At 52.8% G+C, this 19544-nt stretch overlaps 1 protein-coding gene across 6 annotated transcripts in view; it reads right to left on the minus strand.

Annotated features, from left to right (window-relative positions):
- The window catches only part of LOC104643573 (protein CEPU-1), a 338158-nt gene that overhangs the window by 13223 nt on the left and 305391 nt on the right, over positions 1-19544 (minus strand). For all 6 annotated transcript variants that reach the window (XM_075774604.1, XM_075774606.1, XM_075774607.1 and 3 more), the window contains one exon: positions 13953-14078. In XM_075774604.1, coding sequence (XP_075630719.1) covers positions 13953-14078 — 126 coding nt within the window. The remainder of the gene's footprint in view (positions 1-13952; positions 14079-19544) is intronic.

Raw genomic sequence — 19544 nt, forward strand, 5'->3', positions numbered from 1 at the left:
TCCCAAAGCAGGCAGGACAGCCCTGGTGATCCAGGTAAAGAAGAGCTAAAGCTGCGTCTAGCACACGCCCTGGCCGAAGATGAGGGAAGTATCTGCTTCACCTCTTATTAATCAGTATTAACCGCTCCCGACTGCTCAATTAACACATACAGAACGAAGTTCAGGCAGTTCAAAAATTCCCTTTCCCTTTCTCTTTTCATCAGGCGAATGACACCGGTTAGGGCAGCTTGCCCTCAGCGTACCCCCTCTTTCCGACTCCCCGGTGCTGGCTTAATGCCGCCACGCTCCAGTAGAGAAAGATTGGGGGTAATTAACCTGCTAGAAATCATCCAGAGCAATCATTAAAAAAATGATTTTTTTAAGATTACCCTATCGACCTGAGCGCAGCACGTTCCTCTCCTCCTCTCGTGAATATTACATCGCCGTACCACATGCTCCAGCCCATTTCCCTCTGTGACCCCCCTTAAAGGAGTGATGCCTTTAGAAAGCACACCTACACGGCTGGCGGACGGCAGATACGGGGTACAAACCTCCTCCTCTTCAGTTTTCACAAGCCTTCAGAAGGACCGTAACCCCAGAAACAGGCACGCAGCGTATCAAAGACTGCATCGCACTTACACGGGGCCAAGTCTCTCTCTTTTTGAAGTTTCCCGATGACAAGGAAAGAAATCTCTCCTCTTACATGTTTTTCCATGTTAATTAGCGTGTTTCCGTGGCCTGATGTTGTGCGAAGCCCCAGGGGATGATGCTCTCGCTGCCTGGCTTCTGCACGGCGCTCAGGGCTGCGGGAGTTTTGCAGTAGCTACCTCCGCTGCTGCAGCCTGCGGTCCCTCCTCATCCTCACGCCCCAGGGGTGCTGACCGTCACCAGTTGTGCCCGGTGTCACCCAGGAGAGGGGAAATACCCTGTTTTCCTTGCTCATACACTTCATTTAATTGCATTCGACAGGCGCCCTCCGAACACAGCTCCCAACTGGGAGCGATCACGAAGGCTGTGGCTCTGCAGCCCGCTGCCAAACCTCTGCTCTTTGCTACCAGGGACGACATTTCCCTCGACTTCTAGCGCTGTTCAGAGCTAGATCTGAGACAGGACCCACCTTTGCGGCTGTATTTGCTTAGTGCACCTACAGTCAGCCCCAAGATCACGCGTTGGAGTCCCAAGACTCCCCCGGGCACGGCCACCTCGCCGTTTTGCCCTGCATCCAGGGCCGGACCTCCCGTGCAAAGTCGTGCCGTGCCGGAGCCACCCGCCCGGTCTGCTCGCCTCTGCGTAACGCTGCTGAGTTGATCTAGCCGCCCATTATAAGACCATTGTGAAGAGTTTTTAGCTTAAAAGTCCTTGAAAGTTTCCCACTGTGACTCGTCAAACAAGATCTTTTTCACTTTTCCTCTCTTCTCCGCTAACAATATTTATACTCATTTCTTTTATTGAAATCTATCTGCCGCCTGTTCTATTAAAGCCGCCTGAGTGGCAGCTCCTATTCTCCGGGAGCCCGCAGCCCATCTATTCTCCAGACAATGAGGTACAAGCAGTCTATCTTCTATTGTGCTTCCCGGCCTTCGGCTCTCAAATCTTCCATCTCAAAAAGGCATGTCAGAGATGCCTCCACGCAAAAGATCGGGATCCCGGGCTGCACGGGGGCTTCCCAACACCGGCCGGGCTTGCTGCCCTCCCTCTCTGGGTGAGCATCTCTGGGGAGATGCTGCTGTGGTACCCGCGATCCCTTGGGGATACTTCTCCCCCCCATCTCCTGCGCACCGCAAGTCATCCTTAAACGCGGTTCAGTCGCCATCAGGCTCGCTGCTGCCGGGATGTTTGCACGCCTCAGACAACTTATTTGTTACCGGGAATAAAACAAAAAGCATTAAACCTTTTGTTTGCAAGAAGTAGTTCCTTGGGAAATAAAAGGATTATGGAAATTAATATTTAAAGAAAGAAAACAAAACAACTCAGGGACCAACCACCCTTGAACGAGGCTCTAACTCAGGAGCAAATGAGTCGAATAAAGAATGAGCCCTTTTAGTTCAGCGCACGGGAGGGACAGGCAAGTTCGGAGGCAGCTCAGGGCTTGGCAAACTGGCAACGACCATCCTCGGCCTCTCCTAGCCCCTGCAACCTCCCGGGGTGCTGGTAAAGGACACCGAGCTCCAGGAAAAGGTCCAGATGGCACGTGCCACCCTGTTAGAGCAAATGAGCAACAGTTGCAGTTCACAAAGCCCCTAAGTGGTGCCAGATCTGTAGCAAAGATGGGCGTAGGGCTCATCAGAGGGCTGCTTTTCTTAATGATACCCATGCATTATCGCAAGCATGGACCTGGACAGCTTCCTCCTCTGCTCGGAGGGCGAGGTGCTGGCCCTCGTGGTGGCACCAGGAGGGACGGGTGCTCCTAGAGAAAAGGTTCAGCAGAGGCGGCAACCGGCATCAAGCCACTTCCCACGCAGCTTTTCTGCCTCCTTGCAGGAACGCATGCAAAAAGCACGTGAAAACCAAATATCGAGGCTCCCGCGGAGCCAAGCCCTCTCCAGAGAGTCACCAACGAGGCAGCATCTCCCGGCAGCTCCGCGCTCCCGCTCGAGCACCGACACTGGTCTCAGAGCATCCGAGCCGCTCCTCCTCCCGTGCTCTCTCCCACAGCCTAGAGCCACCCAACACGAAGTCCTCTCTCCTTTCTTTCCTTACTCTTGCTTCCTCCCCACAATTTTTTTTTCCCCGTTGCCGCTTGCAAGGTGAGAGAGGACAGCGTCGCCAGAATGAAAGATTCTCCTGCGTGCCCTCTCCCAGCAGCGGCCCTAATTCATTTTTCATGGCCCCTTGCAGTGACAAAAGCCGCTGCTTCTCTCTTGTAAGCGTGCGCCATGCAATAAGTCAAAGCTGATGTGCATTTTCCCCCTGGGTGCCGAAGCTGTGCTTTTGATTTAATTTGTCCTGTTGTTTGGCGCTCAGCCTTTGCCGGTGAGTTCCTTTGGAGAAGCGGCAAGGTAGGGCCCCATACGTGCGGAGGGGCTGCCTGACAGATGGGGTACGGTGGGTAGTGTTTAAATAATTTGCTGTGATGATACCAAGATGTTGGAGAGTGACAGATGCTGCCGGAGAAAATCGCTCAAACACACGCATCCTGTTTGCGAGAGCGCTGCTCCTCGATGAAATCCTCTTGCAACTTGGCTTTCCTGGAGCTCATCCCATTTCTGGCAGCTTTTTTGCTGTCTCTAGGAGAAGCTGTGGTGCATAAGGCTTGGCGAGGAGAGATAACGCCAAGAAGTCAGGTGCTCCTGCCTGGTATTTGCAGAACTTGCGCAAAGCACCCCCAAAAAAATACCCAGCTGGGATACTGACGGCGAGATCCACCGCATCCCCTCCCAACCGCACGCCCCTGCGTGCAAGTGCCATTGCTCTGGAGGCGAAAGCATCCCTGTCCCCTGCCAAACTCGAGGCACCCCACTTTCCCCCAGATTTGTCTGAAAAACAGCTGCTGGCGGCCAGGACTGTAGAGTCCCTCTGGCTGCAAATTTAAACCCAAAGGGTTTCTCCGTAGGACAAGCTCTTAAGAAGCAATTGCAATCCAAAGCGTTAAATGGCTGTAACCTCAGTTAAGCTGTATTTCAGCCGCATTAAGAAAATATCCCTAGGATGGGAAGCAAGTGGCATAATGGCATTAGAGTGAAAAAATAAGCACGAGTGCCGACTAAATCCATTCCCAGCGCTGGCAAGAAGTCATGGCGATCTGGGAAACTTTTCCTTCTCCCTGTGCATCTCTGCGAGCCTGAAGATTGTTGCTGCCATGCTTTTCTATAGACGGGGGATATTTTCCTTCCCTCCTCTTCCCCTGGGATCCCCCGACTCCTCTTCACCCCCCGGAGCCATCCGAATGGCAGCAGGGTGAAGCTCGCTGTCGCCTCTCCATCATCTTTAGCCCATCTTTATTTTTTCAGACACGCTATTTTCCAGCCCAGTGGCCTTGCTCTGTCCCTCGTGTTTTATGGCACTGATGTCTCCATTTCTGGAGGATCATTCGCAATACTGTGGCTTTATTGAGAGAAGCCGGGGAAATGCACGGGCGGCGAGACAGATGGGTTCGGCATGGCCGGGGGGGCATGGGGGACTGGCGAGGATTTCCAGGGCACTGGGAGGGACTGGGAACAAGGAGATCGGAGGCTGGGCTGAGCCCCATCACTTGAGCCCATCATCCCCTCTCCAGGCATCCTGTGAAGGTATCGGCCCTGCCACAGGTGCTGGGAGGGCAGCGAGAGGCATCGCTCCGCAAGGGAAAAGCCATTTTAAATAACAGCAGTGTATCACAGGAAGGGGAAAAACCCATGGGCTACGGCATTGCTCTGGCTTTAAATTATACTGTAGAGGGATAAAAATAAAAGAGGGGAAGACAGAGAGAGAGACCAGGAGGAAGAAGAATTGCCATTGTTTTACCAAGCAGATGGGAAAGTTCAGGGGATCAGAAAAAGACTATTATTATCTTGACTCGACCGAAAGAAGATGGGAAAGGAAGAGGCATTTTTTTTCCCTGCAGTGAGGAATGCTGTAGCAGAAGTCATTTCAGCAAAGAGTTGGAAGGAAACGGTGCCATCGGCTCTGGGCACATCACCGGGATTTGCCTTTATGTCCCCTCCTCCCTGGCAGTGACACCGCATCACACATGCTATTGCAAGGAGGGGGCGGCGGGCAGGGGAGGGGTGACCGGGGCACACATCTCACCACCTCCAGCTGCGGCAACGTGCCAGCTGTGCCGCCAGATGTGCCCACTGTCGGTGGCGCTGCAGATGTGGGCAGCCCTCCACGGCTCTGGGTCCTCCGTGCCGTCGCAGGCTGCCTGGTGTGGTGGCAGGACCACCCGCCCCAACTACCCAAACTCCTGCTGCCCTGCCCCAGAGCGACCGTTCAGTTTCCTACAAACCATTAGAGAATACACTAAATACACAACACGTCTCCCGCTTTTCCTGCTGGTCACGTAACCAGGAGCAGAACACAAATTTTGCCCCCCGATTTATGTGACGAGCCCCTTTTTTCTGCGTTTGCAACGGCACTTACAACTCCGGGGGGATTCGCAGCTGCTCTTCAGCTCAGTACAGGGCAGCTGAGCAGCTCCGGCTCACGAACACGTTTCGCAGCAGTGTTTCTCACCCTCGCCACAGACAAGCAAACTCTCTTTCTACCTGTGTTCAGGCCAGAGGAAGCGCACAGCCCCAAAGCCCATGGCGCAGACACCAACAACTGATTTACAAAGCGGAGCAGACACTGGTGCAACATCTTCCCTGCCAAGTGTCAAGGTCATGGGCCAGGGAAACGAGGAGGGGGAGTGCAGGTCTGCTCCGTCGGAGCATCCTTTACCCGCCACATCCCTCCTTGCAGTCAATCTCCAACTTTTCCCCCTTTCCCTCCAGCAAATTTCGCACGGTTTCTTTCTCTCCTTCCCCCTTTCCCTCTTCTCTCCACCACGTGGTCCTTCCCTCGGTCCCTAGACCTCGCCTTGTCACCTTTCCTCCTCTGCACCCCCGGGACGTGGAGAGGGGTTGGCAACCTGCCCTGCCTAATCCTGCGGCTACTGACTCCTCGGGCACTTAATATTCACGACAGAGAGAAACATTTCACGGCGAATTGGACGCACATTCAACTGGAAATGGAAATTTTATGACTCTTCTCACTCTGCGCCGCAGATTACACCAGCTGAGAAAACATGGAAGCAAATGAACAACCTGTGAACTGTAAAGTATATTAATAATGAAATCACAGCCCGGGAAATGAAGGCTTTATTCTGTTTATATTCTGCTCCATTAATAGAGAGCGCTCGCGCTAGCTCCACCCCATTAGCCGGCAATCTGCACCGAGGAAGAGCCCAAGGACGGCAGGGGAATGGCGGCGGGGGGCAGAAACCTCCTTCCCACCGGGGCAAACATCTCAAGTTGTCTTCGGCCTCGGTGCCCTGCCCCGTGCAAGCTCGGTGAGCGGAGCAGATGTTATAGGGAAGGGAGGGAGCAAATGGCAATACCAAGAAAAAGAAAGGTGCATATCTTGGGGAAAATCAGCTTCAACACCACCAGAAGCCCCCCCAGCAAGGTGCTGGCACTGGGAAATCCATCTACGCTCCGGCTTGTGCCATAGCCGCGCTTCCTGTGCTGCTCATTCCCACATCCCACCTGCCGGGGTTTGAGCATCTCCAGCACCTCTCCAGGCATCCTTCCCATCCCTCATCTCAATGTCCCGTCCCTTGGGGGATGGAGGTACCGCACTTGTGCACCTGCAGCCCCGAGGCCATGCCGATGGCTGCCGGAGAGCAGCAGCAGACCAAGCCAGGCTAGCAGGGCTTGGGCAAATAAATATTTCGGTGTTATTCCCCAAAACCCAGCCCTTGGCTCAGCAGACCTGGGCCACACATGAGGCAGCCCAGCCGGGCTCTCTCCTCCCCGAAAACAACTGCGGTGGCTTATGCAAAGCACATCACGGGAGCTAAAACCAGCCGGAGCGGAGTTTTCTATAGCTGAAGCGACCTGGTGTTGACAGAATGGGGACGCGTTTCCACAGCTCAGATTTTTATAATAATACCTCGGGGGAGTCACTGGCAAAGTTTGGCCCAAATATAATTAGTTTGCACAGCTATTAGGGGCTGATAAAAGGTTTTAATTTGTGTGGAGATCTCTTGAATCTCAGACACTCCTGTCCCTTGCTCTTCCCCACGCCAGCCGAATGAAAGGCGAGTCCCAGGCAGGGAGCAAGCTGCCGACACAAAGCTGCACACACAGTTACCAAGGAAGGAGGGAGCCGCGCTCATCCCTAAAGAAGAGACAAAAAAATCTGGCAAGCTGACATCAGTGGCGTGTTGGGTTTGCCCACCTTGTCCCACCATGCCAAAGAAATAACTAACGTATCCCCTTCTTCCCGTGGTTAGCCAAGGTGCTGCCGGGGATGGAGAAGGGATGCCGGCGTGGGTGATGCTGCTGATGGCATCAAAATCGCTGGCTCTGCACAAAGCCAGAGCGTGGGATGGGGAGGGCGTCATCCCGGGCAATGGGAGAGAATAGAAACTTCCCCGCTGCCCTGGCCCAGTCCCACCGCCGCTTCGCTGACAAGATTGTCATGCAAACGGGTCGGCTCAGGAATGAGGGAAATAAACCTCTGATATTCTTATTAATATTACTTTGTACAGGGCGCCAGCCCCCTCGTGCCCGGCACGGCAGCAGCACTGATTGGGGACTTTTGCAAGACCACAGTGGGTCTTACCTTTGCAGGAAAGGTAGCCAGTGATCAACAGGATGAGCCGAAGGGTAAGACATGGGGGTGCAGGCAGAGCTGCCTGCTTTTTCCCTCCAGAAGGGCAGCAACCGGCAGCACCGCTGCTCCACGAGAGCAACTGGCCCATCCGCATCCCCAGGCTGAGATAAGGAGTTGAGCACGCTCTGCCTCTGGCAAAGAGGGAAAGCGTGACATTGCAAAGCTATGTTTAGGGAATATGCTGAAGCTGAGAGGGTTTTTTTCTTCCTTTTCTTAAGGGAAAGACATTGCCTCGTTTGTAGCTGGTAGGGGTCTTGTTATTTTTGTACCAAGATGCATATTTTAAAGGCAGCTATGCCAAATATGCAAACAAATCAGCTCAGAGAGTTCATTTCCACCATGCGGGGAATCAAAAATATTACTGTTATATATATACACGTACAAGTACATAATCTCCCATTGCTTCGAAAGAGCAGGAGGAACCAGGGCACATCAGTGGAGGGGAAATGCTAAAAGGAGCTACCTACAGCCAAGCGCTTCGTTCATGGCATGCTAACTATGCTTAAGTCGCTCCTTGAGGAAAGCAAACCTTGGAGCCCATGATGCAATGCCACGGGATCCCACTCCCATGGGAGCCGATGGGGAAGCTGCTGGCACCCAAGGGACTCAATATTCACCCTGCTCCCAGCAGGATCCCATTGCAGCACATGCTTTGCAAGCAACCCCTGGCAATGCCAGCTGTCAGCTTCTCCTTCACCATGACCTTGCACAAAACTAGTGTCCATCTCAAACTCCTGCTTCCCCAAGAGTGCCACAATCTCTTTATTCCCACCCCGCACTGTGCAAATGGAGCCAAGCCACCAGTGACCCTTCTCCCGGCCGATCTGTCCGGTGTGCGCCGATTAAGCGTGCATCAAAACCGGTGGCAGATTTACAGGTTAACAATGATTTAGTGGAGTGCACCACAGCCAAATTAATGCCGGCTATAATGTAGTTTACCTCATTAAACAATGCACACCAAGATCCTGTCTGTTGTAAAACAATTGGTCTCTGAAGCCTAGTGTTCATCTTCCAGGGTTGCTGGGAGATAATAAATGGGTAATATTCCGGCGATAATGGTAATGGAGTCACGGCTCAGAGCTAATATTATGGCAAAGCAGTAATTATTTCAACAGTAAACAAGGGGACGGTTGAGCTGCCGACAGGATTGGAGCCGGTTGAAATGCTTCGGTTAATTTAGCTGGAGCCCAGGCCTGCTACTGCCTCCTGGAAGGAGGACGAGGTGCTCGGCCACCGAAGGAGTCGGACAAGCCTCTGTGAGACACTTGGCCATCACGAGACTGGGGGGACGCACGCAACGAGGTGAGGTGGGACATCACGTATGGCATAGTGACCAACCCAAGGCTGCAGCTCAGGGCTGGCTCTGTGCTCCATCGTACAGCCATGGTAGGAGGACTCGCGTCCCTTCTTGGAGACACCACTTGTGCTGGCTGACACAACACCTGCCCTGATTCTTCTTCCTCAAGGGGAGCTCAAACCCCTCATCTCTACAAGCTTTGGTTGGCCCTTTGGTACGCGTTCAGCCTGAGGCAATGCAGACGAACCCTCCCTGCTGCCTAAACACCGAGAAGAGTGGTGAGACGGGTGCTTGGCCTCCTCCAAAACCACCCGAACCCTCAACAGGAGACAAGAGACAGCGCAGAAACACAAGACCCAGGATGAACACAGAAGCAGCCTTACACAAACCATCTGCTCACTCCGAGAGAGATTTCCCTGTTAAAAGGACCAGTAGAGACCAGGAGACTCTGGTCTAAAGTTAACCAGGTGACTTGAGGCAGGGTTACAGGGAGCAATGCTGCGGGATGCTGCAAGGGACAAGGCAGCACAGAAGCAGGCAGAGATTTTCCCACCCAAGTGGATCCCCCTTCTCTCAGTGCCCCCATTCAGGCTCCAGATCTGATGTCCGATCTACAAATATCCCCTGCCTTCGTGCAGAAAGGATCCTGGAAAGATGAAGCACAGCCAGCAATGTGCTTAATGGACAAACCTCTGAGAGGGGAGGACGTGTCCCCTTTCCAGGGAAGAGCAACTCTTCAAGCTGGATTTTTTTTTGCAGTCACTTGTCCTCTTGTTTTAAGCCCCGCCAAGAGCCAGAGAGAATCAATATATCCAAATATACCAGACTTCTCCCAGAGTCCCTTTGCTGGTTTGCTGCTGATGCATAGACAGATGATCTCATGAGACCTCTGCCACGTTAGGCCACCGTGTCTCATCTATCTTAAGTGCATATACGAGCTGTGATTACTACTGCGTCTGAGCGCCTCACGTCTTGAATGTATTTATCCTCCCATCGGTCCTGCGAGACAAGGGACTGCTATTGTACCTCTTCCAGGGAGGACGCGGAGGTTAAACGGGCCGATCGCCGAGGACATCCGGGCCACGGCAACGTCGGGATCTTCCGAGCATCCTCTGAGCATCTCCCCTGTCTCGTGCCTCTGCACCTCATGCAGGCAGCACCTACCCGAGAAATCACAGCTCAGACTCAGCTCAGGGCTCTGGCTCCGCACGGGATCTAGCTTTCAGTGCCGAGCCTAATCCTGAGATTAATGAGGGATTCCCGCTATAAAGACCTCTCGATCAGACCTCTTACGAGTAAATACACCATCAAGCCAAACCGTAATGTTTTCCTACCCTGGCAGCTGCTGTCTTAAGCCTTACACCAGAATCCATCATGCTACAGCAATAATCAAGAAGCAATTAGACAAAACCACAGCAGAAAAGTCCATCAAGGGTCGTTAAAGATGACGACTTGGAGGCAGCCTCTGGCTCAGGACGTCCGCTCGTGGCAGACCAGTGCCGGCCAGGCAGATGTGCTAGTGAAGGTATCTATGTGCACACCCTCCTAGTTTTTATACCCTCTCCTCGTGTCCCTCGCCTCATCACGACAGGATAACCATGCCTGCCGTCTGACCACAGAGCCCTTGTTACCATTACTGCCAAGCCATGCTCCTCCTGGACAGAGGCTGCCGAGCCCTCGTCCCTCCTGGGAGAGCCCTCACTGCAATTCCTCAGCACATTTCCTGAGCTTAATGGGAGGCATGACGAGTCTCGTGTCTGCAGCATGGATAAATATCCCCTGGTTAGCTCAACATAGTGCCGCTTCGGCATCGCCCTGTGCCCGACAGCTTGGCTTTATCCTAGCCAAGAAATTCCAGCCTTCGTCCGCCGAGAGATGAAAACCAGCTTGACAACATGGCAATCGCCATGACAACATCAGAGTTACCCCAAAAAATAAATAAAGGGCCCAGTAACTATGGAAACACCTGAGTGACCAAAATCAAACTATTAACTAGAAGACCTCTCTGCAGTTTACAGATGGCATCGGCACCGCGAGGCTGGGGACCGTAATACATCCGGAGCCTTCAAAACAAACAGATGTTGGGCACCTATGGGTGCAAACACAAATGTGTGTGAGCACACACAACACTGCCTCTCAGATCCCGGTGTCCAAGTCCCCTGCACAACCTATACCTCCTCTGGAAAGACGCTGCTGCCCTCACGCTGGACGCTATATCCTGACCATGGTTATTTACATCCTTCTCTCCCTCTTTGCCCTCCTCCCTCCCTTCACCCTCCTGAGGATGCCTCTCTTGACCACAGTCCTAATGTTCTTGGCACTCTGAAGCGGTTAAGCCTTCTCCGCTGAGGCAGAAGAAGCTGTACCTACACCAGCTCCACTTCTTGTTCCACCTCAACCTGTTCAGCTGCATTAACGGGGTTAGTACAGCCTTACTGGGAGAAGAAATAAAAACGGACGGAGAGGGAAGGGACAGAAGACAGGCTGGTAACATATTTTGGTTGGACTGGCCAGGGATTCACAAAACCCTTCTCCTGCTTTTGCTTACTGCAGGAGGATGAGGATAGGCATAGGCAGGGCACAGCAATGATGGGGGCACCAACAGGGCTAGCACTCGTGTGATTCACTAGCAGAAAACTCTCTTGCTCAAATCCACTCAGCGAAAATGCTCTCCTCCTCCTGCCTGCGGGGAACTCTTCCAGCCCCCAAACCAAACAGAGCCTCAAAAACAGGCTTAATGGCTCCCGTAACGTGGCAGCAACTGCAGATGTGAAAATTCAGCAGAGCTTACGAGGCCAAGCCGCTCAACGCTTATTGCACCAGACCAGAGCAATGCACGGGAGAGAAAACAGCCGCGCGGTCAAGGGAGCTGGCAGTGGCTGGGAAAGGGTCTCGAGTGAGATCAGTCACCGCGGAGCCGGGCTGCTCTCGGTCTAAATCCTCTGAAGGACCCGACCGCACACTCCCCCAGTGAGCAAACACTCTTATTTGCTCCATTTCCCACCAAGAGCTCCACAGTAGGCTTACAGCTGCCAAGAAAATAATAAAGCCCGTGAAGTGCCTTTGCACAGAGGAGCACTCTCCAGCGTGAGCACGGGGACCGGCTCCTTCAGCTACCGGTCTGTCCGTGCCTGGCACAGACAGCGCTATCAAAGCCTCTCCCCAGCGACATCGGTGAGCGCCGCTTACCCATCCGCTATGTAAACCCTTAAATTATGCACCAGCTTTCCCTCAACCAATTCTCCCCGGTCCCTTTTCTGCACCACTCCAAGCAAGACGGAGAAAGACGGAGAGAAGGAGCAGGAGGCGGCTCGCTCGAGACTTCCCCAGGGATGAGCGGCGAGGCAGACCTACAAGCAAGAAAGGGGCCAGCAGCTATCTTTGGGTCCCCGCTCTCTCCTGGCTCTCCAAATTAGAGTATATCCTACAAGAGAAAGGGTTACATCTCGGCATCTGCTGTAGCACCTCTGTGCACCTGCCCTGGCTCTTATTTCGGTCCCCATGCTTCCAATCCTCGTCTCTCCTATGTGCGCCGCATGCAAAATGGAGAAGTAGAGGTGCCCCTTGGTGGCTTGGCAGACCCAGGGAGAGAAACAGAGGAGCTGCCTACGGAGACAGGCAGTCACCGAAGTTGGCTTGGGCCACCTCTGGGCTCAGCACCCTGCATCAGCAGGAGGCTAGGCTGAAGTAAATCTCTGTGATCATTTGTTCCCTTTGAGTTTTGAAAGCAGAATGCCTAATCATGGCCAAAATCAGGTAAGAGCTGCTGCTGCAAATTACACAGCGCCACAGGTAATTTCTGATTAGCTCACTCTTCCTCTCCTGGTGCATCCTCAGTTTCCATAGCAGCTAAGTCCTAAGTAAAATGGAAACATCTGGTTCAAGCGCAGGTAAAGATTCCCTGGGGAAAGAAACCTGCTGGATGGCAGCAAACACAGAAAACAGCCCTCACGAAAGACAGAGGCATCGTAAGCCGGGAGCCTGGTTAGGAGAGGATGGATGGTGCGAAGGAGAAGGCAGCGAGGGGCACGGGAGTGGGAGAGGAGGGTGTGCGGGAAGGGGAGTGGGGCTGCGGAGAAAACAAGATGCACGCAAGAAAACAGGTGGGGAGGAGGTCGAGCGAGACAAAAACACATTGTCAGGGTAGACAAGGGGCAGAGGAGAAAGAAGAAAAAGGCTTCAAGGAGGGAGGCACATGGACTGCCTCAACCATAAATGCCGCCTGATGGGGACAGATACAGTGACAGCAACTTCCATGCCACGGACAGACGCTCGGGGCCAGAGAGGAGCACAGGGATTTCATCACTCATCCACGCACAGACCCCGACTGAAGGCCACCGTCTCGAAGGCACGACCACCTAAGGCGCATAAGCCAACGCGCACACCGGGGGGAATGGTTTTTACAGAGGGTCCTGTCAAGGGAAGGGGCTGAGATGCCACCGACTCAGCTTGCTCTCTGCCTGGGCTACGGAGAGTGATGGATCTGGCCCAGCAGCTTGCTACAACGCAGACAAGTCACAAAAAAAAATCAATGGAGCTGCACCGAGACGCCACAGCCATCGTCAGGCAGCTGAACAGAGAGAGCAGACGTGGCGCCATCCATCACTGCTGCCGCTGCGTCGTCTTCTCCGGCTGCCGGACAGCCCAGCCGGGGCATCCCTGTTGTCTGGGACAACAGCCCACGTCGGTAAAACCTCAGGGGCAAAATGTCTGAAGTTGAACTCAAGCGGGATTCAGAGAATCGGAGTCAGGCACTGCCTCTCGGCCGGATCACCCCAGCCAAAGCCCCCAGATCTCAGCCCCAGCTCGCCGGTGAGAACCTCGCGGCCACCTGGGAGTAACAGGGCAGCAAAAGGCAAAGCAGACGCCAAGAACAGCCGGGAAACAGGTTTGAAATAATGTGCTCCCAAATGGGCACGTATGGGGATTTGCTTCCCAGCAGTCACACCCACACAGTTCTGCTCAGGTTTTGCTTACCAATTAACAAGGCCACCAATTAGTGCTTCATGTGTTTTCCCTGCTCATTTGCACTATTTACAGTCCTCCTTTGAAGCAACATGAGAGAATTGCCAAAAAACTTTTCAAAACAGGGCTGGACGAGCACATTCAATCCCTACACACGACAGCCCTGACCTGGTACCTACTGTCAATCCTCCACAGAAGCAAAACCACAAGCTCCTCTCCCAGACCACCATGATGGACCTTTCTCCATCAGAGTCATCAACTCCTGCATTAAGTCACATCTTTTCCATGTACACTGCCTTTTTTTTTTTTTTTTTAACAGCTGCAAGATGAACCAGCCAACAGCACCTCTCCAGCTGCTTGCAGATGGTGCTGTGCCCTTCCCGCAATATTTTGGGTAACGTTTGGCTCTTACCTTTGGGCGAGATGTGTCTCCAGGTGATTGTTGGATCTGGCCTGCCCGTGGCTATGCAGGTGAGGCTGACGTTGCCGCCCTCGTTGATGGAGATGTCGGAAGAGATCTCGGTGATTTTTGGAGACACTGTAATGACACAAAGAGGGAAATGAAAATGCAACTGGGTCTGCTCCGACTCAAATCTCAAAACATGGGTGAAGGAGGCTGAATTTCCTTCCTCCCTCCGCCGCAACAAGCTATGTGGTAGCCCTTCAGTCTCATCTGACCTGACAGAAAAACTCAGGGGAAAGAGGGGGTGGAGAAGACGGGGCTGATGTGGGAAGAAATTGTAGCCAGAAGGGATTCAGTCATTTTAGGGAGGCTCGAGACAGCTCCTCCTCAGCACCTCCGTGGTGTGCGAGACGATATTTCTTCCCCACTCTGCTTCCAGTACTCATCCTGTCCTCCAACCCTGACAAACCAGAGCTGCATCCTACCGGGAAAACACCATCCACCCCCTCCAACCTGCCCCGAAGGCAGCTGTCGCTCTTGGCTCAAGGAGAGCATCCCAAGCATGCACATGGCTTGCAGCTCTTGCTGCAGCCGTGCAGGCTCTCTGTCATGCCCTTGCAACCAGAAAAGCACAGAGAGGAGATGGGTGTGAAGATGAAAAGTCTACCAAGGAGCCTCTAAGATCTACCGCCGTGCAAAGGAAGGGAAATTTGGGATGAAAGCCATGCCGCTGCCTTCATCAACATCCAGGAGCAGGTCAGATACAAGGGGCCAAGACCCAAATTTGGGACACACATACAGGACGGGGGGCAATGAGAAGGGGGGCTGAGAAGGGGAAGGGATGAGGAGCCCCTGCTGCTGCGTGAGCGGAGGACGAGATGCGGCTGCCAGGGAGGGCTGGGGTTTCTACGAGCTCTACGGCAGGGCTGTACGAGAAAAACGATCGGCTGCTGTTATCAGCCTGCACCTGCAGAACATAATAAAGACCATCACCTTCCTTGGTTTATTTTTTTTCAGGCCATTCTCCAGAGCCTAGCGGCGGATTGGCACCCCGCTGCAGCGCTTTGCAGGAGAGTCACAAATCACTTGCAAAGCATCCTGCTTCTTCCACCCTCCCCGGGTGAGCCCCATTCATCGACCTGCTTGAAGCTGCAGCCCAGACCATTGCAACACCCCTATTCCTGACCCGGACCCTGCTCCTGAGCACCCCTTCCCTGCCTCTCCCCACCTCCCACACCTTCCCGGGGCTGCTCCAAGCCGGAATGACTGCAATGGCCTTGCACGCATTGCCTCTGCTGTGCAGGTAAGTAATTTATTGATCCGTAAAGCACTCCAAGACGCTCTGGAAGGGATTATGTCATGCCAGTGCCGTGCAATAAAATAAAAAATGATGGATTTTTTGTGAACATGAGGGTGATTTAGGGTTTGTAGTTGGAAGTGTAGTTAAAGTACATTTTAAGTGGAAATCAAGGTGGGTAATGAATTATTCTCTGTTTTGAAGGGCTTCTGGGAGTTCATTTTTTTGCTGCTCTGGGCACAACGGCTAATCTGCTAATCATGCACCAGAGGACAACTACGGATCAGATGCTCCCAGAACAGCAGGGGCTCTGGGGCAGGACAGCGGAGGGCATGAAGATGACACCAAAAGAAATATTAATATGCATCAGTGTCATTAAGCCCAGCATAAGGGGACGGCACACGGCTCCTGGGACCGCTGGGAGATGCTCTGCCAATAGCCAGGTAGTTCACTGGGGAGATGCAATTAATTACAGCGGTGTGATGATCGCCCCGCCGTGTTCCTGGAGAGGCTGGGACCACTAGCCAGGTAACCCATGGGCGCTTTGCAAAGACCGAGCTTACAGCCTCAACACCGAAAACAGGCCAAGGAGGTATTAACCGTTGCCATTTCGGAGGGGTGGAGATGGAGTGAATTGCTCTCCATCGCCTGCGAAGAAGCAATAGCTTCCAGCTGTAAGTCCCGACAAAACCAGAGCAATATTTATCACCTTCAATGCGATGCTCGCTAAATCACAGAGGAACCTTTCTGATGTTTTTAATTACCGAACACACATCAACCCAGTTTAGCTTGTTTTTGCAGAGCTCACCAAGACTTAAAAAGAAACAAGTCAGACTTTGCGCTGCGACTCTGATACCGCAGACATGGGTTTGCACCTGCCCGGGCAAGAAACAAAAATCTGTAATCAAATCAACTGACCAGATTCTAAAACATAATTAAAAAAAATTAAACTTGGATTTCCCAAAATGCAAGCACTACATCCTCCTCCTCAGCAATACAATAAGAGATTTAAATTTTGCTCAGACCGTGTGGGAGGAGAGGCGATTGGGTTGCTGCTTGGCCGGGCACCAGGAGACTTTGCAACTCTCTGACAAATGCAAAAGCAGCTCGAGCTGCTCGTGCATCAGGGAAAAAGCCCACCAAGCCCGGAACAGGTTTGGGGAGAGAGAATTTATGCAGCCCACCTGGGATGAGATGAGGCAGGAATGGTCGGGAAGTAAACCGGAGCGACAACGTCAGCGAAGTCGTTAGCTAACCCTGAAATTAAATGTGCAGTGGTAGGATTTAACACGACAGTTATTGTATGCTAATTAAACGTTTGAATAATTAACCACACGAACTATTTAAAATGCCTTTCTGGAGACTGAACAGGTATGTTATAAGGCTTTTACCACACTAAGGAGGGAAATCTTAATAAATAAGTGATCGCAAGTCTGTATTTAATATTATTTAACAGTCACCGGTGCTCCCGTTCCCTCTGCATTAAAACGCTTTCACTGGCAGTTGGCATTGCTGCAGCAATGGGGCAGAGGAGAAATTTCTTATGCTGAACGCGGGACGCAGATGGAGCTGTGCCCCTATGGGAATGAATAAATAAATAAAGCTAAATAAATGCAGGCTTCCCAGGCGGGAACCCTCTCCTTGCGGGCAGTCCTTTTGTGTTCAGCATCTCTCTTGCTCAGAAGTGATTAAACATGGCAGCGTTGGCCAAGCTGCTCCAGTGACACAGTGCAGATTTCCCCAGAGAGGGGCTGGTGTTTTATCGATCTGACTTCTTCTTTTTTTTCCCCTATCCTTGCCACGATGATGGGAAAGGTCTCCGGGCTGCTCTTAGCCCCTGCAGCCCTCCGCAGGTGCCCAGGGCATGCCCCCAGCTTGCCCGGATTTGGCGCCCGCTCGCACACGCGGAGTCCCCAGGACAGAAAGCAGCTTGCTTAAATATTTAACCAAACCATATGGCACGTTACACATTCGAGGGTGTTCAGTCAGGTGATATATGTCTTTACGGATCCAAGCATATGTGCTTGCCTACACAGATATATTCCCTGGCACTGACTACATCCCCGCTACGCTTTCACCTCCAAACACCTGTCCCAGCACCAACGCTGGTGCAAAACCTCACGCACCCCATGCGCGTACCCCATGGCCCTGCCATCTCCCATCATCACTAGTTCCCCATCCATCTCCTTTGCATGCAATGACCATGCTGCTTGTCTGTGCTTTCCTCTCCCTGACACCGTGTCCCCGCCGCACCCCTCGGTGCGGCTGGGCTCCCCGGGCACCCCAAATATCAGCCATGCATCAGGCGAGAAGCAAGGAGACCCCTGAGTATTAGGGGAGTGCGGATCTGGAACAACCTTTCCACCAGAGACAGGGAAGGAGACCTCAGATGAGCCTCAACAAGTTGGGTGCCTGCAAGGAGTAATTGCATTTTTTTTTTGCCTTAACCACCTCCTTTCTACCCAGTTTTGGGAGCAGAGCAAGCAGCACAGAGATACACGTGTGACCTTTCCAAACCTGCAAACCCTTTTTCGCGCGGGAGCTGGGCAGAGCTGGTGCTTGCCCCAGCAAAGCGTCCAGTGCCGCGCAGGGCTTGCAGCCCCCAGCAGCAGCCTGGGAGCGAGCAGGCCCTCCTGGTAAGCACTGCTTTGCTTCCCCCTCATAAAACATGCAAACCTCCATCTTCCAGCACGAGCAACATCTGCTTCAGATCAAAGGAAACAACAAAGAACAACTATAAAAGCGTCTCGAAGAAAGAAAAAGAGGGAGATTCAGACTTGCGTTCTGCAGGCGATCTGGATGTGCACTGGCAGCTTCCTGAACATCAGGCTGATGCTGCTCCTGCTTTTAATAACAGCGTCTTACCGCTGTCACCTGCAGACTTCCCCAAGTTTTACAGAGCACTGCTACCACGGGTCCTGCTTCTGGGACCTGGCGAGCGGGAGCCCTGGGTGCCCTAGCCTTGCTCATGGCGATGCTACGAGTCAGACCGAGCCCACGCTCCTGGGCCGGCAACGGAGGGATCCGCCAAACCCAGCCGGGACCGGGCACAAGGCAGGGACCCCAATATTTGGCTCTCTATCCAACCCTCCAGGTTGCAGCCAGAGCAGCTTGCCTCTCCTCCGGCAGCAGCTGCCGGGTTGGGAGAAGGTACGGTGCTGCCGCAGTGCCAGGCACCTCCGTTGTGCCTTCGCCCTCTTTTGTGTTGGAAACCTTTCTGCTTTTTAAGGAAGGCAGAGAGCAAATGGAGAGACCCGTGCCTTCAATTACAGGTCTGTTATAACGGGGTTGGAAATGAGTTTGTGCCACTCTGACACAACCATAATTAAGAGAAAAGCAAAGAGGGCTTCATCCTTCCATCATATCAACACAGCTCAGGAGCCATATTGAAGAAGTCCACGAGGAAGGGCAAACACAGCCTTAGAGCCTGCTTCCAGCTACACTGCTCGGTCATTAAGGCTTGTATACAAACCCCTTACAATTACAGGAGCCGATCCTGCCTCCCGGGGCTGCCTCTGCCCTAAGTTTGCACGATCACCCCCTTCCCCGCCGGCGTGCCGCATTCGGCTCTGCTTTGCCGAGGGACAGAGTCCCTTCTGCGCAAACCTGGCAGCGGCCAAAGACGTGAAGAAAGAAGCCTGGAAATGAAGAGGACATATGTAACGACCTTAATAAGCAATTAATAAATAACTAATGGCAATTGCTCGTTTTAAAGCAAGGCGTAATGAGATGTGTCATACGGCACCGAGATGTGTCTAAATGATTTCCCAAGTAGGTAACGGCTCCTGTTGCGGCAAAGCTCTCCTGAGCTTGGAGGACACAAAATTTTTTACGCCCGTCTCTGCAGCAGGTTATACGGCACGGCATCATAATAATTCAGAGGAGGAGGGGGGAAACAAGACGTTTCCAATCATTCATTAGTAAAGTATTTGTGAACGCGGGTATAATTCACTGCATAAGCAGCAGGGTTTCTGCAGACAAACTTTATAGCTAAGTGCCAAAAGGGAGCCCAATCTGATTCCACTTACGACAGCATAAATCAGCAATGCTCCTACCGCAGTCAACAAGGGATATGCCAGAATAAACGTGGCACGGAAGGAGAGTCAGGTCTCCAGCACAAGGACTTTTTCCTGACTTTTTCGCACGGGTCCAGGTCACCAACCTGGATCCAGACTGCCACTGCCCTAAGGAGCCAGGGCTAGATTTGGTACCCTGCTTTGAAGGCTCTGAAGGCATCTACATCTTTTTTTCCTACCACAAAAAGGAAGAAACACCTGACACCAATTCCCACACTTTTGGGGAAT

Source organism: Balearica regulorum, chromosome 23, assembly GCF_011004875.1.
Source record: "Balearica regulorum gibbericeps isolate bBalReg1 chromosome 23, bBalReg1.pri, whole genome shotgun sequence".
Classification (NCBI taxonomy): domain Eukaryota; kingdom Metazoa; phylum Chordata; class Aves; order Gruiformes; family Gruidae; genus Balearica; species Balearica regulorum.